Raw genomic sequence first — 24861 nt, forward strand, 5'->3', positions numbered from 1 at the left:
AATTTGGGGTGCGCCTTATGGTCCAGTGCATCTTATAGTCTGAAAAATACGGTATATTGCCATAAAGCTGTGGGGAAGCTGCAACTGAAACTTCTGCACAAGCAGCCGTTCCATTGTGACAGTAATTCTTTCCCATGGGTAACTATTGTGTATTTCCAATGGTTTTTGCAATAGTGTCGTATTTTTTCGCTTTACACAAAAGGAAAATGTCACATGCCAACAAATGATGTTTTTGGTTATTGATCAGCAGATGCCAATCCTATGCCCATATCATGTATATTTCTCCTGCTTGGTGCTTGCAACCAGAGTTTGATTGCAATATTCAGCCAATCTAAATGGTTGTTCCACAGACAAACGTGCATGGTCTCTGAGGATCTATCAATGACATGTCGCTACTAAGAATGTATTCTTATCTGACTGCTAAAATGGCCGTCGCCTACTTTTATAGTCAAAACAATGGCCGCGATTCAGCAATACAGGTGATTTTCTTGCAGTCGTGGTGGAGTCAGAGACTCCTGATTCATTAAGAAGTGCAAGTCTGGAGTAAGATTCTTGGCGTGAGGAACTTCACAGCTTGCTATGATTTAGAGGAGCTTTGGTGTCCATTGCCCCAGCTCTGCCGAATCTGGGGACACTGGAAGAAACTGGCCTGAAAATGCCAAAGGTAGCAAAACAAGATGTGCAAAGCCTGCGACTTTCCAAAGCAATTTCTGCCAGAATTCTGGCAAAATTGCTTAAATGAATCAAGGCCAATGTTTTTTTGTTTTTGTGTGTTTGTTTTTTTTTTTTATAATGAATTATTAATAATTATTACAAAACAATACATATTATCTAATACCCTCAAAAAGGAAATGTATTCTCCCTTTACCTTGATGATGAAGGAAAAAAACAAAACATTGACACCACTCAGCTACTAACTGGCTAATGCGAAGTCTGTCATGTGCTAGAATTGCTATATTTTGTATTTTACTAATTTGTAAATGTCCTATTGCATAGTAAATATAGCTAGAATACCTGTGAGCAGTATACTAATCTTACAGGAAAATGTCTTTGTATGTGGACACTTAACGTACCGGACAGTACAGTTACATATGACCACCAGAACATTGTTTGTTTTTTTTTGTTTTAATGTCTTTTTCTTAGGCAACATCTGATGCCGATCTTAAGGAACATATGGTTGGCATAATCTTTAGCAGAAGTAAACTAACGAACTTGCAGAAGCAGGTATATGTACTTTTCATAAGAGTTGTATACAGTTATCATTGTCCTATTTTGCAATGTTATTGCTTGTAGAACCATTGTACAATTGGACTAGGCAGTCTGGGCTCATACTGTTTGATAAATCTGGTTCATTTTTAGACTTTCTTGTCTAAGGTTACACTTTATTGACAAAATGTTGGTACCCTTTTGGTGGTCAGTATTATAAACATAATACATGTGGTGCAAGCCGTATAAGACGGATTTCAGTACAGAATTCTGGTGTGTGTTTTATTAAATCTCTCATCCGGTGTTGTAAATATAGAATTGTAAGGCTATGTTCCCACATGGCATAAACTTGCATTTAAGAGCAAAATCCTAGGGATTCTGCGCAAAAAAAGCCATAAAACTACTGCGTCAAAACACAAAAACAAAAATTGCTGACCATATAAATAAAAAAGTGCAACAATCGGGGCAGACTACTATTGTGTATTTTAAATATAGGAGAATGAGGAGTAATCGGTTTGAAAGAGTATGAATTTTTTTTATTATTATTATTAAAGTATTAATATAAAATTGTAGCAAGGTCAAGTGACAAAAGATGCATACAGACAAACAAATAAGCAGGGTCACACGAAGTTACCATATGAACCATAAGGGGTAATTAGTAATACATGTTAATACAATTACGTGTACCCCGATTAGGCATGTCCCTGTATATTAGTAGTACGTCAGACCAAATAGTAACACAAGAATAGCACATATGAAAACAGGTGCAGAGCTTACCGAGGGGTGAACCGTGGGTGACCCTGAGCTGGATGGCAAGACCCCAACGCGCGTTTTCTGTTTGACACACCACTTTCTCATATTTTAGTGCAGACACCTGCAGAAAAAAAATCTGAATTTGTTAATCAAGCAACATGGCCCTGTTTGCTTTTTTTTTTTTTTAAACAAAAAAAAAATCCAAAGCCTCATTATTAACTCGTCATTTTGCTTCTAGGTGTGTGCCCACATAGTACAAGCTATCAGAATGGAGGCAACACGTGTGCGTGAAGAGTGGGAGCATGCCATCTCCAGCAAGGAAAATGCAAATTCCCAACCAAATGATGAGGACGCCTCCTCCGATGCTTACTGCTTTGAGCTTCTTTCCATGGTGCTTGCACTAAGTGGATCCAATGTTGGCAGGCAATATTTGGCTCAGCAGTTGACATTACTGCAAGATCTTTTCCATCTTTTACACACAGCTTCGCCAAGAGTGCAGCGTCAAGTGAGTGTGTAAACAGCGATCTGTCCCAAATCTGACGACGCCTTTCATGTAACTTTGCTTATAGCAATTTGCACCTTTCCTTGGTCTCGTTCTCAGGTAACCTCGTTGCTTCGTCGAGTCTTACCTGAAGTGACACCATCTCGTCTTGCTAGCATCATAGGAGTAAAGTCTCTGCCTCCCGCCGATATCAGTGACATAATCCACTCAACAGAGAAAGGAGACTGGAACAAGCTTGGCATCTTGGATATGTTCCTAGGTTGCATTGCGAAGGCACTTACAGTTCAGCTGAAAGCTAAGGGGACACCGATCACTGGCACAGCAGGAATGAGTGCTGGGAAAGGGGTCACAACCGTCACTTTGCCAATGATTTTCAACTCCAGGTACAGTCTGAAGGAAACTCTTCTGCCTTCTCCAGGATGCATTTCTTTTTAATAATCTATTTTACATATTTAACCTGTATATCATATGTCATGTCCCTGCCCCGATCAGGCTCCTGAATTAAATCCGCCATCATGTGCTTTTAACAGCCACGAGTGGAGTGGAGTTTTGCCCACAGCTGTTAATCGTGATAGTGGCATTTAACACGTGCCAGCCGGGTAAGGGGATCACGTCATTCCGCACTCCTATGACGTGATCGCGGCGTCGATTGGTTGCCATGACAGTCAGAGGTCTATGGAATTTTTTTTTTCCACATTTTCAGTACATCCCATGATAAAATGAATAGTGTCATTCAAAAGTACAACTCATGCTGCTAAAAGTAGCCATCATACGGCAAAGTGGACAGAAAAATAAAGTTATGGCTTTTGGAAGGAAGGGAGGAAAAAAATGACGTGTCGTGCAGGAGTATATGGGTTAAAGGCATTTTCCTGCATTTTTACATGGTTTTGAATAGGCGGCGGTTGTGCAATACCCAGCTGGGGCATTGTGCAGTTGACGGAGGTGTGCTGTGCAGCTCCACAAATGAGCGCATCCATCCATCCACCGCCAGCACTGGGAACAGCGGATGAGCAGGGGTACTGGGTGTCGCACACCCAACAATCAGATATTGATGACATTTTGTTAGGATAGATCATCGATATAAGTGTCCTGAACAACACTTTTAAGTGAAGCCTAAACCTTTGGAGATGTTCTATGATGACTTGGTATCAGGGCTGTGGAGTCGGTAAGCCAAACCTCCGACGACTAAATTTCCATGACTCCGACTCCACCAAAATGGGCTTCGACTCCACGACTTCGACTCCACAGCCCTGCTTCGTATATTTAATTACTTTAGGTAATTTTCTCCAGGAATAGTCATTGTGTGGAATTTCCTATTTGATTCTGTAAAAAAGTAGTTCCGAGTTGGTGCATTTACAGTGACATGTCTCTTGCGCAGTTAACTTTTTAATAGTATTTTTTTTCTTTTCTTTCTTTCTTTTTTTTTTTTCTTCCTGTGTTCGTCCTGCAGTTACCTGAGAAGAGGTGAAAGTCACTGGTGGATGAAGGGCTCAACTCCAACTCAGATTGCAGAAATCATTGTGAAATTAATCAAAGACATGGCGGCTGTAAGTTGTGAACAATTTTGCCATATAAACATTTTTGGAGATTTCTGGTCAGCAGCACATCCAGCCTTGTTGTAGGTACACACAGGAGTATACAGTGGGGCAAAAAAGTATTTAGTCAGTCAGCAATAGTGCAAGTTCCACCACTTAAAAAGATGAGAGGCGTCTGTAATTTACATCATACGTAGACCTCAACTATGGGAGACAAACTGAGACAAAAAAATCCAGAAAATCACATTGTCTGTTTTTTTATCATTTTATTTGCATATTATGGTGGAAAATAAGTATTTGGTCAGAAACAAAATTTCATCTCAATACTTTGTAATATATCCTTTGTTGGCAATGACAGAGGTCAAACGTTTTCTGTAAGTCTTCACAAGGTTGCCACACACTGTTGTTGGTATGTTGGCCCATTCCTCCATGCAGATCTCCTCTAGAGCAGTGATGTTTTTGGCTTTTCGCTTGGCAACACGGACTTTCAACTCCCTCCAAAGGTTTTCTATAGGGTTGAGATCTGGAGACTGGCTAGGCCACTCCAGGACCTTGAAATGCTTCTTACGAAGCCACTCCTTCGTTGCCCTGGCGGTGTGCTTTGGATCATTGTCATGTTGAAAGACCCAGCCACGTTTCATCTTCAATGCCCTTGCTGATGGAAGGAGGTTTGCACTCAAAATCTCACGATACATGGCCCCATTCATTCTTTCATGTACCCGGATCAGTCGTCCTGGCCCCTTTGCAGAGAAACAGCCCCAAAGCATGATGTTTCCACCACCATGCTTTACAGTAGGTATGGTGTTTGATGGATGCAACTCAGTATTCTTTTTCCTCCAAACACGACAAGTTGTGTTTCTATCAAACAGTTCCAGTTTGGTTTCATCAGACCATAGGACATTCTCCCAAAACTCTTCTGGATCATCCAAATGCTCTCTAGCAAACTTCAGACGGGCCCGGACATGTACTGGCTTAAGCAGTGGGACACGTCTGGCACTGCAGGATCTGAGTCCATGGTGGCGTAGTGTGTTACTTATGGTAGGCCTTGTTACATTGGTCCCAGCTCTCTGCAGTTCATTCACTAGGTCCCGCCGCGTGGTTCTGGGATTTTTGCTCACCGTTCTTGTGATCATTCTGACCCCACGGGGTGGGATTTTGCGTGGAGCCCCAGATCGAGGGAGATTATCAGTGGTCTTGAATGTCTTCCATTTTCTAATTATTGCTCCCACTGTTGATTTCTTCACTCCAAGCTGGTTGGCTATTGCAGATTCAGTCTTCCCAGCCTGGCGCAGGGCTACAATTTTGTTTCTGGTGTCCTTTGACAGCTCTTTGGTCTTCACCATAGTGGAGTTTGGAGTCAGACTGTTTGAGGGTGTGCACAGGTGTCTTTTTATACTGATAACAAGTTTAAACAGGTGCCATTACTACAGGTAATGAGTGGAGGAAAGAGGAGACTCTTAGGGTATGTTTACACTGTCAGGATGGCCGGCGGTATCGCCGCAGCGGCGAAGCCGCTCGGCGCTAAGCCCCGCCCCCTTTCTGGGACGCGATCATGCCGGATGTGTTAACTCTTCACATCCGGGACGCTGCGTCCCCGCAAGGTGTACGGACATGCTGCGATCTGAAAAGACGCGCAGCATGTCCGGAGTCGCAGGGCCGCCGCGTGCGGGTTTCCACGCATAGTGGAGACGGGATTTCATAAAATCCCCTCCACTATGCTGGACCATCTGGACGCTGCTTGTTTGACGCTGCAGCTCTGCGCAGCGTCAAAAAAGCAGCGTTTCCTGACCGTGGAAACATACCCTTCGGGTATGTGCACACGTCAGGATTTTGTCAGGATTTTGACAGGCTTTTTCCTCAGGTTTTGTAGCCAAAATCAGGAGTGGGTGATAAATGCAGAAGTGGTGCATATGTTTCTATTATACTTTTCCTCTAATTGTTCCACTCCTGGTTTTGGCTACAAATCCTGATGAAAAATCCTGACAAAATCCTGACGTGTGCACATAGCCTTAAAGAAGAAGTTACAGGTCTGTGAGAGCCAGAAATCTTGATTGTTTGTTTCTGACCAAATACTTATTTTCCACCATAATATGCAAATAAAATGATAAAAAAACAGACAATGTGATTTTCTGGATTTTTTTTTCAGTTTGTCTCCCATAGTTGAGGTCTACCTATGATGTAAATTACTGACGCCTCTCATCTTTTTAAGTGGTGGAACTTGCACTATTGCTGAATGACTAAATACTTTTTTGCCCCACTGTATATACCGTAGATAGGCCTAAAAAAAATGTTCGCTTTTTTGCATTTAAAATGGGAAATTGTAAAAAAAAAAAAAAAAAAAATAGTCAGGAGCAGATACTCCAGAATATTTATATTTCTACATGAAACCCATTTATGTGTGTATTTGTATGTGTGTGTATATATATATATATACTAGCTGTACTACCCGGCTTCGCCCGGGTTAATGACTGCTGTTAGCAAAATAGAATGTGTTAACAAAAATTTATTCTGCACACAAAAACCACAAAACAAATAGATAGAAATGTAATTATTAAAAGGCAAAAACTAAGCAAATAGAAGCATTTCACAACATATATTAGCTTTGTTATACTGAGAATGTCTTTGTTGCCTATATTAACCAATCAGAGCTCAGGTTAATTAACTGTAGCAAAATAGAAGCTGAGCTGTGATTGGTTGCTATTGGCAGCCTGATAAATCCCCAGCCAACAGGAAGCCCTCCCCCCTGGCAGTATATATTAGCTCACACATACACATAATAGACAGGTCATGTGACTGACAGCTGCCGTATTTCCTATATGGTACATTTGTTGCTCTTGTAGTTTGCTTATTAATCAGATTTTTATTTTTGAAGGACAATACCAGACTTGTGTGTGTTTTAGGGCGAGTTTTATGTGTCAAGTTGTGTGTGTTGAGTTGCGTGTGGCGACATGCATGTAGCGACTTTTGTGAGATGAGTTTTGTGTGGCGACATGCGTGTAGCAACATTTTGTGTGTTGAGTTGCATGTGACAGGTTAGTGTAGCAAGTTGTGTGCAGCAAGATTTGTGCATGGCGAGTTTTGCGCGTGGCGAGTTTTATGTGTGGTGCATTTTGAGTATGTGCAAGTTTTGTGTGAGGCAACTTTTGCATGTGGTGCAACTTTTGTACATGTGGCAATTTTTCTGTGTGTGCAAGTTTTGCATGAGGTGAGTTTTCCATGAGGTGAGTTTTGCACGTGTGGCGAGTTTTGCGTGAGCCTAGTTTTGCATATGGCGAGTTTTGCATGTAGCGAGTTTTGAGTGGTGACTTTTGTGTTTCGACTTTTATGTGGCGAGGTTGGTGTGTGTGTGTGGTGAAATGTGTGCTGAGGGTGGTATATGTGTTCAAGCACGTGGTAGTGTGTGGCGCATTTTGTGTTTGTGTTCATATCCCCGTGTGTGGTGAGTATCCCATGTCGGGGCCCCACCTTAGCAACTGTACGGTATATACTCTTTGTCGCCATCGCTCTCATTCTTTAAGTCCTCATTGTTCACATCTGGCAGCTGTCAATTTTCCTCCAACACTTTTCCCTTCACTTTTTCCCCATTATGTAGATAGGAGCAAAATTGTTTGGTGAATTGGAACGCGCGGGGTTAAAATTTCACCTCACAACATAGCCTATGACGCTCTCGGGGTCCAGACGTGTGACTGTGCAAAATTTTGTGGCTGTAGCTGCGACGGTACAGATGCCAATCCCGGACATACACACATACATACATACACACATTCAGCTTTATATATTAGATATACCTGTATGTAATCTCCTGTATATAGTATATACCTGTGTGTCATCTCACCTATATATAGTATATATCTGTGTGTCATCTCCTGTATATAGTATATACCTGTATGTCATCTCCTCCTATACATAGCGTATACCTGTGTCATCTCCTCCTGTATATACTATATACCTGTAGGTAATCTGCTCCTGTATATAGTATATACCTGTGTGTCATCTCCTCCTGTATATAGTATATACCTGTATGTCATCTCCTCCTGTATGTAGTATGTACCTGTATGTCATCTCCTCCTCTATATAGTATATACCTGTGTGTCATCTCTCCTGTATATAGTATATATCTGTGTGTCATCTCCTCCTGTATATAGTATATACCTGTGTGTCATCTCCCCTGTAAATAGTATATACCTGTGTGTCATCTCCTGTATATAGTATATAGCTGTATGCCATCTCCTCCTGTATTAGCCCTCGTTCACACGTTATTTGGTCAGTATTTTTACCTCAGTATTTGTAAGCTAAAATGGCAGCCTGATAAATCCCCAGCCAACAGTAAGCCCACCCCCTGGCAGTATATATTAGCTCACACATACACATAATAGACTGGTCATGTGACTGACAGCTGCCGGATTCCTATATGGTACATTTGTTGCTCTTGTAGTTTGTCTGCTTATTAATCAGATTTTTATTTTTGAAGGATACCAGACTTGTGTGTGTTTTAGGGCGAGTTTCGTGTGTCAAGTTGTGTGTGTTGAGTTGCGTGTGGCGACATGCATGTAGGGACTTTTGTGAGATGAGTTTTGTGTGGCGACATGCGTGTAGCAACTTTTTGTGTGTCGAGTTGCATGTGACAGGTTAGTGTAGCAAGTTGTGTGCAGCAAGTTTTGCGCATGGCGAGTTTTGCGCGTGGCGAGTTTTATGTGTGGTGCCTTTTGAGTATGTGCAAGTTTTGTGTGAGGCAACTTTTGCATGTGTTGCAACTTTTGTGCATGTGGCAATTTTTCTGCGTGTGGCAATTTTTCTGCGTGTGCAAGTTTTGCGTGTGGCGAGTTTTGCACGTGTGGCGAGTTTTGCATGTGGAGAGTTTTGCGCGTGGCGAGTTTTGAGCGGCGACTTTTGTGTTTCTACTTTTATGTGGCGAGGTTGGTGTATGTGTGGTGAAATGTGCACTGAGGGTGGTATATGTGTTCGAGCACGTGGTAGTGTGTGGCGCATTTTGTGTGTGTGTTCATATCCCCGTGGTGGTGTGATTATCCCATGTTGGGGCCCCACCTTAGCAACTGTACAGTATATACTCTTTGGTGCCATCGCTGTCATTCTTTAAGTCCCCCTTGTTCACATCTGGCAGCTGTTAATTTGCCTCCAACACTTTTCCTTTCATTTTTTCCCCATTATGTAGATAGGGGCAAAATTGTTTGGTGACTTGGAAAGCGCGGGGTTAAAATTTCACCTCACAATATAGCTTTGACGCTCTCAGGGTCCAGACGTGTGACTGTGCAAAATTTTGTGCCTGTAGCTGCGACGCCTCCAACACTTTTCCTTTCACTTTTTCCCCATTATGTAGATAGGGGCAAAATTGTTTGGTGACTTGGAAAGCGCGGGGTTAAAATTTCACCTCACAATATAGCTTTGACGCTCTCAGGGTCCAGACGTGTGACTGTGCAAAATTTTGTGCCTGTAGCTGCGACGCCTCCAACACTTTTCCTTTCACTTTTTCCCCATTATGTAGATAGGGGCAAAATTGTTTGGTGAATTGGAAAGCGCGGGGTTAAAATTTCACCTCACAACATAGCCTATGACGCTCTCGGGGTCCAGACGTGTGACTGTGCAAAATTTTGTGGCTGTAGCTGCTACGGTTCAGATGCCAATCCCGGACATACATACATACACACACACACACATTCAGCTTTATATATTAGATATATATATATATATATATATATATATATATTATATAAAGCTGAATGTGTGTGTGTGTATGTATGTATGTGTGTGTGTATGTCCGGGATTGGCATCTGAACCGTCGCAGCTACAGCCACAAAATTTTGCACAGTCACAGTCTGGACCCCGAGAGCGTCGTAGGCTATGTTGTGAGGTGAAACTTTAACCCCGCGCTTTCCAATTCACCAAACAATTTTGCCCCTATCTACATAATGGGGAAAAAGTGAAAAGAAAAGTGTTGGAGGCGTCGCAGCTACAGGCACAAAAGGAAGGCAAATTAACAGCTGCCAGATGTGAACAAGGGGGACTTAAAGAATGACAGCGATGGCGCCAAAGAGTATATACTGTACAGTTGCTAAGGTGGGGCCCCAACATGGGATAATCACCACACCACCACGGGGATATGAACACACACACAAAATGCGCCACACACTACCACGTGCTCGAACACATATACCACCCTCAGCGCACATTTCACCACACATACACCAACCTCGCCACATAAAAGTAGAAACACAAAAGTCGCCGCTCAAAACTCGCCACGCGCAAAACTCTCCACATGCAAAACTCGCCACACGTGCAAAACTCACCTCATGCAAAACTTGCACACGCAGAAAAATTGCCACACGCAGAAAAATTGCCACATGCACAAAAGTTGCAACACATGCAAAAGTTGCCTCACACAAAACTTGCACATACTCAAAAGGCACCACACATAAAACTCGCCACGCGCAAAACTCGCCATGCACAAATCTTGCTGCACACAACTTGCTACACTAACCTGTCACATGCAACTCGACACACAAAAAGTTGCTACACGCATGTCGCCACACAAAACTCATCTCACAAAAGTCGCTACATGCATGTCGCCACACGCAACTCAACACACACAACTTGACACACGAAACTCGCCCTAAAACACACACAAGTCTGGTATCCTTCAAAAATAAAAATCTGATTAATAAGCAGACAAACTACAAGAGCAACAAATGTACCATATAGGAATCCGGCAGCTGTCAGTCACATGACCAGTCTATTATGTGTATGTGTGAGCTAATATATACTGCCAGGGGGTGGGCTTACTATTGGCTGGGGATTTATCAGGCTGCCATTTTAGCTTACAAATACTGAGGTAAAAATACTGACCAAATAACTTGTGAACGAGGGCTAATACAGGAGGAGATGACATACAGATATATACTATATACAGGAGGAGATGACACACAGGTATATACTATTTACAGGGGAGATGACACACAGGTATATACTATATACAGGAGGAGATGACACACAGATATATACTATATACAGGAGAGATGACACACAGGTATATACTATATAGAGGAGGAGATGACATACAGGTACATACTACATACAGGAGGAGATGACATACAGGTATATACTATATACAGGATGAGATGACACACAGGTATATACTATATACAGGAGCAGATTACCTACAGGTATATAGTATATACAGGAGGAGATGACATACAGGTATATGCTATGTATAGGAGGAGATGACATACAGGTATATACTATATACAGGAGGAGATGACACACAGATATATACTATATATAGGTGAGATGACACACAGGTATATACTATATACAGGAGATTACATACAGGTATATCAAATATATAAAGCTGAATGTGTGTATGTATGTATGTGTGTATGTCCGAGATTGGCATCTGCACCGTCGCAGCTACAGCCACAAAATTTTGCACAGTCACACGTCTGGACCCCAAGAGCGTCATAGGCTATCTTGTGAGGTGAAATTTTAACCCCGCGCGTTCCAATTCACCAAACAATTTTGCCCCTATCTACATAATGGGGAAAAAGTGAAGGGAAAAGTGTTGGAGGAAAATTGACAGCTGCCAGATGTGAACAATGAGGACTTAAAGAATGAGAGTGATGGCGCCAAAGAGTATATACCGTACAGTTGCTAAGGTGGGGCCCCGACATGGGATACTCACCACACACGGGGATATGAACACAAACACAAAATGCGCCACACACTACCACGTGCTTGAACACATATACCACCCTCAGCACACATTTCACCACACACACACCAACCTCGCCACATAAAAGTCGAAACACAAAAGTCACCACTCAAAACTCGCAACGCGCAAAACTCGCTACATGTAAAACTCGCCACATGTAAAACTCGCCATATGCAAAACTAGGCTCACGCAAAACTCGCCACACGTGCAAAACTCACCTCATGGAAAACTCACCTCATGCAAAACTTGCACACACAGAAAAATTGCCACATGTACAAAAGTTGCACCACATGCAAAAGTTGCCTCACACAAAACTTGCACATACTCAAAACGCACCACACATAAAACTCGCCACGCGCAAAACTCGCCATGCACAAATCTTGCTGCACACAACTTGCTACACTAACCTGTCACATGCAACTCGACACACAAAATGTTGCTACACGCATGTCGCCACACAAAACTCATCTCACAAAAGTCGTTACATGCATGTCGCCACATGCAACTCAACACACACAACTTGACACATGAAACTCACCCTAAAACACACACAAGTCTGGTATTATCCTTCAAAATTAAAAATCTGATTAATAAGCAGACAAACTACAAGAGCAACAAATGTACCATATAGGAATCCGGCAGCTGTCAGTCACATGACCAGTCTATTATGTGTATGTGTGAGCTAATATATACTGCCAGGGGGGAGGGCTTCCTGTTGGCTGGGGATTTATCAGGCTGCCAATAGCAACCAATCACAGCTCAGCTTCTATTTTGCTACAGTTAATTAACCTGAGCTCTGATTGGTTAATATAGGCAACAAAGACATTCTCAGTATAACAAAGCTAATATATGTTGTGAAATTCTTCTATTAGCTTAGTTTTTGCCTTTTAATAATTACATTTCTATCTATTTGTTTTGTGGTTTTTGTGTGCAGAATAAATTTTTGTTAACACATTCTATTTTGCTAACAGCAGTCATTAACCCGGGCTAAGCCGGGTAGTACAGCTAGTATATATATATATATATATATATATATATATATATATACACCAAGTAAAAATAAAGGCAGCATTCCAATTCTTTAAAAGTGAAGAAAACTTGTGAAGTTTATTTTAGCCCCACATCTCTATACGACGTTTCGGCTCACACTAAGCCTTTTTCAAGCAGTGGGTGGTAACAAATCATGTGCTTATATACAGACCACAATCATTTACATCTTTTGGTAGCCATATCCGTGTTTACAGTGATTATTATACAATTATCTCATATTTCTACAAATGCTCCATGTGTATCCCTTTAATATATAAAGTGCATTGTGCCAAAGTGCTATTACAGACTTCTTACACTCCACATTCCCTCTAATATCATCACTTATACCTTCTTAATTCATATTCCTTATTCCCTTGTCTACATAATTATTCATATTTACATTATTGATGAGTCATGGCGCTTACCCCACCGGACAGATGGAGCCACATGGAGGACTGTATCACCGCTGAAATCGGCGTTCCCTATACCTTACTGCGCATGTCAAAGCGTCACATATCCACATGTTCGTACGCCAGCCAGTGAGGATCTAGGGCTTCCTACCTATTACTTGCGCCTGCGCACATACACTTTGTCCGTTCCACATCGCCATTTTGGTTGTGGCAACCACGTACTTTATAAATATGCCGATGTCTCTTTCTATTATAATGACTCAATATTGCTAATTTACAATATCTTTATCTATCCAGATACCGATTGGGCTTTCTTTTAATACACTTCCAGCTAGCCGGACGGCACCTTATTCAGGTTGTCTCCCGCTGCCGATGGACCTCTACCTTGACCCATAACCTTTTCAGATCACATGATCTCCGTAGTAGGACCCATAAAAGTGTGCCAATATTGCTATTATGCCCGGTATCAGAGGGTTACCTCAAACATTAATTTCATATTTATATGCATATATACTTATTTCAGACAATAATAAAAATACTCAATAACCAAAAATACTTGCTATTATTATATTTATTTAGGTCATTATGAAAAGACTCTCAACTGGCTAGCAAACCAACATGGGGTTAAATTTAAAGAAAAAATAAATAAATTTTATGCTCTTTAATTAGTGGTGCCTTCATTTTTACTTGGCATATTATTTGGGTGGATGAGTGGACCATCTTGCCCAGGAGGCCTGGCACCCATCGGTGAGCATTGTGCTGTTTCCATTTTAATATATATATATATATATATATATATATATATATATATATATATATATATATATATATATATATATATATATATATATATATATATATATATACATATACATATACATATACACAAATGTCCTTCTAGGCCTGAATACTAACAGAAGCGCCTGAACCATCTGTGGGTGTACAGTTAACGGGGTTGTCCGGTCTGAAATGAAAGGTCTGCAGTCAGTCAGTGTTACTGTAAACTTTTGAATCTCCCCAGCGCACCAAGAGTCGCTGGTTTCTGAGCTGGGAACGGCAGTGATGTATGTGATATAGATACTCCTGGACAGAGGTGGTCTAATGGGCACAGCCTAGTCCCATAAAAGTGGATGTAGTATAGGCTGCTTTCCCTGGATGGCTTCTGCCCAGCAGTATGTATATTGATACATCGACCCCGTTCCCAGCTCAGAAACCAGGGAATCCTGGTGCGCTGGGGAATTCAAGTCTGCAGTCACATAGTGACTGCTAACTTTTAATTTCAGACCAGACAACCCCTTCTAAATTCTCTGTGCCCAGTATTGAATGGTGTCGGACAGTATGCCTGGATAAAGCCTTTAGAACAGGGGTGGGGAATCTTTTTTTTTTTTTTTTTTTGTGTGTGTGAAGGGCCATTTGGATATTTATACCATCCTTCGGGGGCTGTAGAAACTCCGCCCACAAAGTACATCCTGACCCTGGCGTCTGGACGTAATCTTTCATTGCATGACCTTCAATGTTCAGTAGTGATCACTGCGTGTGTGCTAACAGAGCAAGAAGAAGTTAATGAGCTGGCTGTAATCAAAGTACACCTCCCTGCCCAAGAATGCGGTCTCTGAGATTCTGCTCGGGGGGCCTGATAAGTCATTGAGGGCCGTAAATGGCCCTGGGGCCTGAGGTTTCCCACCCCTGCTTTAGAACAAGCACTTTTTTTTCCTTGTTACCATTTAGAATATTTCATGTTGAAATGAACCACCATTTCCCTTAATGTTTTTTATAGGGGCACCTCTCGGAGGCCTGGTCGCGTGTCACAAAAAATGCAATTGCAGAGACAATCATTGCACTGACAAAGATGGAGGAGGAGTATCGTTCCCCAGTGAGATGTATCGCAACCACCAGGGTACGTTTTATTTCCTGACATTATACTAATGTTTAGTATAAAGGCCAGCATACTTATGTCAACAGTTTCTGTATAGATCGGGATGTTACATGCCTGTAAAAACCTGAAAAAAAAATTATAGCAAGTGGTTTGTTAAATCTGCTTTATCGCTCTGTTTGGTACAGGTGGCACTGCCATGTTCTTACTGAAACGTAAGGGGGAAATACATGAGATTAGCGGGAGCTTATTCAGACATTATTGTTTTTTCTATCTTGTGGTATATTCGATTTTCATCCGATTGTTTTCAGTCTGTACCTTTTTTTTGATCAGTGTCCATTTTCCCTGTGTGCAGAACAAAAAGAAGTTCTAAGCTTCTCATTATTAAACAGTAAAAGTCAGGTGCTATTGTTTTTTTTTTTTTTTTGGAACACTGTTTTATTTTTAGTGCTGGAGTGGTGCCACTGACATTATGTCCCTGACCCTAGGGGGGTACTTATCAGCCACTGTCTTCAGGTGTTTCCGGCGCCGCTGCGGTCCCAGTCCGACATCTTGTGACCGCAACTTCTGACTGACACAAAGGTAATGGTCACCAGCTCAGTGTAAGTCTAGGGGAGCCTCGTTCTGGCCTCGTCCTGGCGCTCATAGACTTACATTGAGTAGTGACTTCCTGCCTTCCCAAACCCCGGAGCGATCTAGCAGGTCACAGACTGCAGGAGACAACCGTAGCGGTGCAGATGAAGAAGGCAGCTGGTAAATCTAATATTATAGGCAGTGAACTTAGATTGGTGCTACCACTCCAGCACTGACATAAAAACAAAAAACAACCTCTGGAGTAGTGCTATCAAGGGAACCTGTCACCCCCAAAATGGAAGGTGAGCTAAGCCCACCGGCATCAGGGATTTATCTACAGCATTCTGTAATGCTATAGATAAGCCCCCGATGTAACCTGAAAGATGAGGAAAAAGAGGTTAGATTATTCTCACCCAGGGGCGGTCCGATCCGATGGGCATCCGGTCCGGGGCCACCCTTCTTCATATGATGACGTCCTCTTCTTGTCTTCACGCTGCGGCTCCGGCACAGGCGTACTTTGTCTGCTCTGCTGAGGGCAGAGCAAAGTACTGCAGTGCGCAGGCGCCGGGAAAGGTGAGAGAGGCCCGGCGCCTGCACACTGCAGTACTTTGCTCTGCCCTCAGCAGAGCAGACAAAGTACACCTGCGCCGGAGCCGCAGCGTGAATACAAGAAGAGGACGTCATCATATGAAGAAGGGTGGCCCCGGACCGGACGCCCATCGGATCGGACCGCCCCTGGGTGAGTATAATCTAACCTCTTTTTCCTCATCTTTCAGGATACATCGGGGTCTTATCTACAGCATTACAGAATGCTGTAGATAAGCCCCTGATGCCGGTGGGCTTAGCTCACCTTCGATTTTGGGGGTGACAGGTTCTCTTTAAGCATGGCCATTGACTGTGTTCTATTGTTGGAAAGCATGTAAAGAACGTGTGAATTAAAAATGGGCATTTGAGTAAGGCATTAGCTTGTGGTTGGATTTGCCTGCAGATGTGTCTGGTATGTCGCGCTGCTACGTGTAAGCTCCGCTTTACAGCTGCGTTGCCCTGCAGTGTATGTAAAATGGGCCGCTTGCTTTACTTCTGGAGTGTGGAGTTGGCCAGGAGAAAACACTGCCAAATAATGTTTGTAATGGAAATGTTTAATGATGACATGGAAATCGGAAGCAGTGAGCAGATCACCTTGGATAACGGGAACCTGCCTTTGTCACCCTGGGTGTACATGTACAATTCTAATCAAGTAACGTCCAGGGTATTTGTCACTTTGCAAAAAAAAAAAAAATGGCGCCGACTTAAGACGAGACGTGATTTGGTGTCTTTTGGCTTACAATTACAGGAGGCTTCCCTCTTACGATGTAAAAAAAAACTGACTTGCAGTCCAGCAAGAACAATTGAGTAACATTTAATTGCAGCTTCCTATTGGGGCTCCGTTTGCTTTTGGGTTTTCCGGCAGTTCATATAAACTGTGTTTGGCTGCTTCCATTGCAGAATTACTGTTCATTTGACCAAAACTGTATTTTGTGAGACTTCCATTAAATCGTAGTAATTGAACCTATAGTAGCAGTATTTATGTATCTGTAATTGCTGTTTTCATTGCACTGGATGATAAAACGCATTTTCTGTATAATTTTAGCTATGGCTGGCTGTAGCATCATTATGTGTTCTTGATCAAGATCATGTGGACCGGTTATCTTCTGGAAGGTGGATGGGGAAAGACGGACAACAAAAACAAATGGTAATCTCCTTGTACTTTTAAAATTCAGAATGGAAAACTCCTAGTTAGGGATTGGGGCAGTGTTTAATTTTTTTATTATTAAATATGGATTTAAAGGGAATCTGTAAGCAGTCTATTTTTTTGTGTAATCTGAAGAAAGTGTGATGTAGGGGTTAAAACGCTGAATTCACTAATGTGTCATTTATCAGGCTGTGTGCTGTTGTTTACAATGAATGTTTTATCACCTGGTGATTCACTGCTGGACTACAGCAGCCTGCAGGGTGGATTTGATTTAAATCTAACTGATTTAAATCACGATTTAAATCACGATTTAAATCACTAGTCAGTAAGGCTTGATTTAAATCAGTGATTTAAATCAAAGTTTCTACCTAAACTAGTTCTTGCTACTTTAACATGCAAGTAGATGAAGATTTTTAGAAACACTTTTTATATTACTTTTTTCTCCCCAGTTTAATGGGTTAATCATTCATATTTGGACACCACTGTTCTGTTGTACTTAGGAAGGAGAAAAATAATCCTGACCTTAATAACAATTTAAATAGATTTATTCAACTGAAACAATAACAACATTACAGCATAAGTTATTTGCTTAAACAAACATCCATGTTTGTTAACTAATTTGGCTAAACAAAATATATATATATATTTTAAGAAACTTAGACTGTCAGCCCAGCCGACACATGAAAAACTTAAATACTACTGTCCCTGCTGTCCTCTGTAGCTCACTTGTCGTCATCTTCATCATCATCTTCTCCTTTGTTCCTATTCATAATCTGGAAAAGAAAAACAAGCTTTCCTGCTTTATTGGGTCCCAACCGATTTCTCAATTTAGAATGAATGAGTCCAAAGGAAGAGAATATTCTTTCAACGCCTGCAGAAGAAGCTACTGCTGTTAAAAGTGAAATCATTACTTGAACAGTCTCTAAATCCAAGCGCTTAAGTGACTTCCACCAGTTTTCTGGTGTGACCTTCCTTAAAAAATCTTCAGCAAACATATATTTCTTGAATGGTTCCCCCTTAGCTCTGAAGTTTATTATAGTTGGCATTAAAGATGGATGATTGCTGGATACCCATGTCATAGCTAACTCCTCTTCCTCAGCACTTAGGTTTTGACCCTGATATTGGATATTGACAATATTTGCCAAAAAATGAGCTGGAGTCAGTGCTTGTCCCATTCGTTTGTTTACTGCTTGTAATTTAATTCTGTCCATGTGTAGTTCTGTTTTTAAGTGTTCACTCAGTTCCTTCCAAATTTCAACAGCATCCGCAATAAAACAGCTATTTTTCTGTATTTTGTTTAAAGCTTGAGAGATGGGTTTCAGGAAGCTCAGCATATGTTCAACATTTCTCTTAAGCCCAATGTTGAGCATTTTGGCCGTAACAGTGACATCTATTTTATCTCGATTTTCTTCACAAAGTGTCATCAGAATAGGCCAGTTTTTTATATACTGCTCAAAACAGTCCACCACAGAGTTCCATCTAACATCTTGTGGGAGCGTTAGCTTGGTTCCACCCATCCTTTTCAGAGCTGCTGCAGCAAAATGATTATTACGGAAGTATTTAGCAATTTCAACAACATTAGCCTTTATTTCTGGAACACTTAAGTCTTTGGCTAAGAGGTGCAGCAAATGAGCACTGCAACCATATGTTATTAACAGCTTTGTATTCCCCCCCTGCTCTTCTAAATCTCTTCTCATCTTGGATACGTTTGCAGCATTGTCGGTGACCAAACTGCGTACTAGACATTTGAATTTTTGTTCACATGTCGTTATAGCTTTTACTGCCACTTCTTGTAAGTATTCTGCTGTGTGTGCATTTCCTGACGTATCAGTTGTTTGTGCAAGGAAGACTTTACCTTCTTCTGTTGTTATACAAGCACATACAATAGGATCATTGTGGACATTACTCCACCCATCAATACTTAGGTTAACAATTTTACCCTCCAGAGCTGTTGCACATTGCTCCATTTCTCTGTCATACACTTGATCCAGCAGTTTCCCTGCAACATCAGCTCTGCTGGGTGGACTGTATCTTGGTCTCAGTGACTGAACCATATTAATGAAATGTGGGTTCTCAGTCAGACGGAAAGAAGAGTTCGTTGCATAAATAAACTGGGCAATTTTTTCATCAATCAACTCTTTTTCTAATCTGCTAGTTCTTATCACAAACCTATCTATGGTGGTTCCAGGAGGTAAAGGTTTTTTCTTCCTTTTGGGTGATGGTGATATGTGGCTGTGGGTGTCTGATGATGATGCTGCTGCTAATGAAGCACTATCCTGGATGGATAACTCTGAAACTGTAGAACAGGATGATGGTGATCTTGGAGATGGATAGTTTCCAGAATCCATGAATTCCCCTAAACAAAAAAAGTCAATGCTGTTATTTTATTGTTTATACAATTTCTGCTTATTGTACACAACACATCACTGCCCCTGCCCCAAAAGGAATATTTGTTTGTCTTCATAACTGTACCAAATGACAGTAACATGCAGTAATAATAAGAAATATAATTTTTCTCACACATGACAGTTCAGTCTTTAGAAATAGGATTCAATAAAAATGTTTACCAACCTGAAGATCCTGCCTGTTCAGAAGTGTTTCTTTGGTCATCTTCATCACCGCACTTCTCATGATGTTGCCTCATTCGCGCCACCAGGCCTTGCATCTCTTTGTTGCATCGTTTACATTTTGCACGCATGCCTGCCTTACCGATAGGCGAAGGAGCTTCATTAAAATATTCCCGAACTGGGTGTCTTTTACGGCCTGCTGCCATTATAAGGAAAGAATGTAATAAACCTCAGATCGTACACACAAACAGATTCAGACTTGTCTGTGGCTATGCTGCAGTATTGTGCTCAAAGTTTCACTTTCATTTTCTTGTCTGCTTGCCCTTCCTCCTCCTCACACTTAGATTCACATTCTTCTTGTGTTGTGCAGATCTATTCCACTCCAAACAATCAGAAACATATTGTCTAACTTCTTGGACTTGGCACTGAAGGGGTTGATTCTGTATTCATAGGTTTGTAGAACAATAGGATTAAGGTCTTTTTCTCAACTCTGTTCATGTTGTAACATTTTTGCCGTGAAGAAGAGGCTGGGACCTCTGCGGAGTCAAATTCAGTTTTGAGAACTGCGTAAGTAAAGCGAGCGTCTGTGATAATATAGGAGAGAAACTGCCCACTAATCCTACAGAAACCTCTGGAAGAGCATGGCATTGTGAATGTTACACATATACAGCCTTTATTCTACTGAGTTAAACAACTCAGCTTTATCTCATGATGGAAGAACCTTTGGATGGTAAAATATTTTCCTCAAAAAGCAGTTTATTCAAAAAAATCCGATTTAAATCAAAAAAATCCGATTTAAATCAAAAAAATCCGATTTAAATCAAAAAAATCAGATTTTTTTTTAAAAAAACATTGATTTTTATCCACCCTGGCAGCCTGTGAGACCTAGTCTGACCATGCCTCCTCCTGTGATGGGCAGCTTACTGTCTATAGACGATGTACATCGGGGGTCAGCTTTCTCAGCTCTGCTACATTTAAAAACTGTCACAACTGCTGCACTCCGTAAACTAAGTGATACTAAGTTGGTGTTATGCTTCTGTCAAATAAGAGCAAAAACCTGGTGACAGATTCCCTTTAATTACAGGCCTCTTGTTTAGAATAATCGGCCAGCATTATTTTTATGAAAGTTGTTTGTTTGTTTGTTTTTTCTTTATATTTTCTAAATTATCATCTTCAGTTTCCATTTATCAAGGATCCTTTGATGTAACAATGTAGATAATGTCTGTGTCTGTAGATGCTACCATTGGGATGCTTATATAATGTTCTCGGGAAGAGCTGCGGAACATCAAGTTGTCAATAACTGCAGACTTCAGTAGCGAAATCATGTTTATGGCACAAATAGACTCCAACTCTGGGGTCTCTACCTCTGTTCCAGCTATAATGAATGGTTTTATCTGTTCTTTGATGATGCAGACATTATATGCCTGGTGAAGTCCCACTTTAAAGCTTTCCAGCTGTATATACTATGATGTTCATGTATTGTGTGTTATCTTGTTTCTTGCAGCCAATGTGTGATAATCATGATGATGGAGAAACTGCAGCAATCATTTTGTGCAATACTTGTGGAAATCTGTGCACGGACTGTGATCGCTTTCTCCACCTACATCGACGAACAAAATCCCATCAAAGACAGGTAAAGTAAACCACAGGTGCGGCATTATCTAAAGCAGAACGGTCATCAGATTGTATTGCCTTATGTAACAGCAGCATAGGGTAGCCGTTGGCTAGTAAAAACGTAATTTTAGTCTAGTGGTTTAACGAGAGGAAGTGCGCTCCCGACCCCTAACGGCGGTGATCACGGCTGGCTGCTGTGTGTCCCTAGTGCCGTCAGTAATTGGAGCTGGGAGGGAAGACGCTGGGGGGCTCCTCCTTCTCATTTCTTGTTGGGCAATAAGACCAGTTTTTTATTTTTTAGTAGTTACATGGCATGAAGTGGTAGCCACTAGTGAACATTTCTGGATAGATCAGGTAGCCATCACCCTCTGTTTTGGGCAGGTATTCAAAGAGGAAGAAGAAGCAATCAAAGTGGATCTCCATGAGGGCTGTGGAAGAACCAAGTTGTTCTGGCTGATGGCGCTCGCCGATTCCAAAACTATGAAGGCAATGGTTGAATTCAGAGAGCAAACAGGTAGGATTCAAGTTAAAAATAAATAAATGTTTTCTATTATGAAATCATTCTCTAGACCTAAAACTAACATACATACTCCTAAATCTCCACGATTTCTTACTGTACATGCAGCGCTAGACTCCTGAGTGCTGGCTGTTACCTATGGCTATGATATAGTAATTACAACATAATACAGAGGCAGATAACACATGTATCATGATAAATCCAGACATTACAGTGCATAAGACTAATTTAAAGCCTACCCTAACATGTTCAGTGGTTTTTGTAATGTTAAAGAAGCACTCAGACTTAGTAGTGCAGCACAGGTTACTTTGTGTGCATATTGTATTTGATGTACCTTATCAGGGTTGTCTGCTGACTTCCATCTTTTAAAGGGTTGTCTTAAGTTCATAAATGGATAAAATTGCAAAGTGCTTGTAAAAACAAGGAACATTGCATTTTAGTCCTTACTAAAAATCCTCTCCATCCCCCAGAGTGGAGGGTTTTTTAATTTAATAGTGAACAGATAGTTTCCCTGATACCACTTCAGTGTTTGTTTTATTCCACCACAAGTTAGGTATGAAGAAGCAAGAAAAGTCAGCTCACCCATAAAGCAATCACTCCAATAGGTAATGCAGCTCAGGCAGTCTGTTAAAAGCTGTCAAGTTTTATTCAGAAAATTCTTTAAAATAAGTAATTCATTCAACATAAAAGTCACAAGCGCCCAATGTGGGTAGAATTCTATGGGCAGACGCGATTCGAACCTAGCGGTTCTTAATCCCTGCATACCAAGGATTAACCCCTTAGTGACAGAGCCAATTTTTACATTTCTGACCAGTGTCACTTTGAGGTTATAGCTCTAGAACACTTCAACGTATGCCACTGATTCTGAGATTGTTTTTTCATGACATATTGTACTTCATGTTAGTGCTAAAATTTATGCAATATAACTTGCCTTTATTTATGAAAAAAATGGAAATTTATCAAATTTAGCAATTTTCTAAATTTTTATTTTTGGACCCTTAAATCAGAGAGTAGTGTCACACAAAAAATTTAATAAATAACATTTGCCACATGTCTACTTTACATCAGCACAATTTTGGAAACATAATTTTTTTTTGTTAGGACGTTATAAGGGTTAAAAGTTGACCAGCGATTTCTCATTTTTCCAACAAAATTTACCAAACTTTTTTTTTTTTTTTTTTTTAGGGACCACCTCACATTTGAAGTGGGTTTGGGGGGGGGGGGGGTCAATATAACAGAAAATACCCGAAAGTGATACCATTCTAAAAAATGCACCCCTCAAGGTGCGCAAATCCACATTCAAGAAGTTTATTAACCCTTCAGGTGCTTAACGAGAACTAAAGCAATGTGGAAGGAAATAAATTAACATTTTACTTTTTTCACAAAAAATTAGCTTAAAACTGGTTATTTATTTTTTTCCACAAGGGTATCAGGAGAAAATGGACCACAAAAGTTGTGCAATTTTTCCTGATTTCGCCAATACCCCATATGTGGGGGAAAGCCACTGTTTGGGCTCATGGCAGGGCTCAGAATGGAGGGAGCACCGTTTGACTTTAACGCAAAATTGGCTGGAATCAACAGTGGTGCCATGTCCCGTTTGGAGACCCCCTGATGTACAGTGGAAACCCCCCCAATTCTAACTCCAACCCTAACCCCAACACACCCCTAACCCTAATGCCAACCATAACCCTAGCCACAACCTTAACCCCAGCATACCCCTAATCCCAACTATAACCCTAACCATAAACCTAGCCCTAACCCAGCCCTAACCCTAATCCCAACCCTAACTTTAGCCCAACTCTAAACCTAATGGAAGAATGGAAATAAGAAAATATTTTTTAATTTATTATTTTTACCTACCTATACTCGAGTATAAGCCGACCCGAGTATAAGCCGACCCTCCTAATTTTGCCACAGAAAACTGGGAAAACTTATTGACTTGAGTCTAAGCCTAGGGTGGGAAATGCAGCAGCTACCGGTTAATGTCAAAAATAAAAATAGATACCAATAAAAGTAATATTAATTGAGACATCAGTAGGTTGTGTTTTTGAATATCCATATTGAATCAGGAGCCCCATATAATGCTCCATACAGTTCATGATGGGCCCCATAAGATGCTCCATATTAAAATATACCCCATATAATGCTGCATAAAGGTTATTAATGGCCCCATAAGATGCTCCATAGAAACATTTGCCCCATACAATGCTGCATAAAGGTTGATGGCCCCATGAGATGCTCCACACATTAGGGGCCCCATGAGATGCTCCACACATTATGGCCCCATGAGATGCTCCACACATTATGGCCCCATGAGATGCTCCACACATTATGGCCCCATGAGATGCTCCACACATTATGGCCCCATGAGATGCTCCACACATTATGGCCCCATACGATGCTCCATACATTGTGGCCCCATGAGATGCTTCACACATGCCCCATACGATGCTCCATACATTGTGGCCCCATGAGATGCTCCACACATTACACCCCATACGATGCGCCATACATTGTGGCCCCATGAGATGCTCCACACATTACACCCCATACGATGCTCCATACATTGTGGCCCCATGAGATACTCCACACATTAGGAGCCCCATGAGATGCTCCACACATTATGCCCCATAAGATGCTCCTCATATATGCCCCATAAGATGCTCCATACATTTGCCCCATTTGCTGTTGCTGCGATTAAAATTAAAAAAAAAATCACATACTCACCTCTCTTCGCTCAGGCCCCCGGCACTTGCGATAGTCACCTTCCACATTCCATCGCTGCGCGCTGCTCTGTCTTCCATCCTCGGCACTGACTGTTCAGGCA

The 24861-nt window shown here is 41.3% G+C and overlaps 1 protein-coding gene across 16 annotated transcripts in view; it reads left to right on the plus strand.

Moving 5' to 3' along the window:
- The window catches only part of MYCBP2 (MYC binding protein 2), a 339194-nt gene that overhangs the window by 303118 nt on the left and 11215 nt on the right, over positions 1-24861 (plus strand). For all 16 annotated transcript variants that reach the window (XR_013223966.1, XM_077297204.1, XM_077297206.1 and 13 more), the window contains 8 exons: positions 1144-1224; positions 2198-2464; positions 2561-2844; positions 3912-4008; positions 14936-15055; positions 17235-17336; positions 21408-21536; positions 21899-22031. Coding sequence is in view for 15 of the 16 variants with exons in the window: in XM_077297204.1 (XP_077153319.1) it covers positions 1144-1224; positions 2198-2464; positions 2561-2844; positions 3912-4008; positions 14936-15055; positions 17235-17336; positions 21408-21536; positions 21899-22031 (1213 nt within the window). In the remaining variant the exon portion in view is untranslated. The remainder of the gene's footprint in view (positions 1-1143; positions 1225-2197; positions 2465-2560; positions 2845-3911; positions 4009-14935; positions 15056-17234; positions 17337-21407; positions 21537-21898; positions 22032-24861) is intronic.

This window comes from Ranitomeya variabilis, chromosome 3 (genome assembly GCF_051348905.1).
Source record: "Ranitomeya variabilis isolate aRanVar5 chromosome 3, aRanVar5.hap1, whole genome shotgun sequence".
NCBI classification, from domain to species: domain Eukaryota; kingdom Metazoa; phylum Chordata; class Amphibia; order Anura; family Dendrobatidae; genus Ranitomeya; species Ranitomeya variabilis.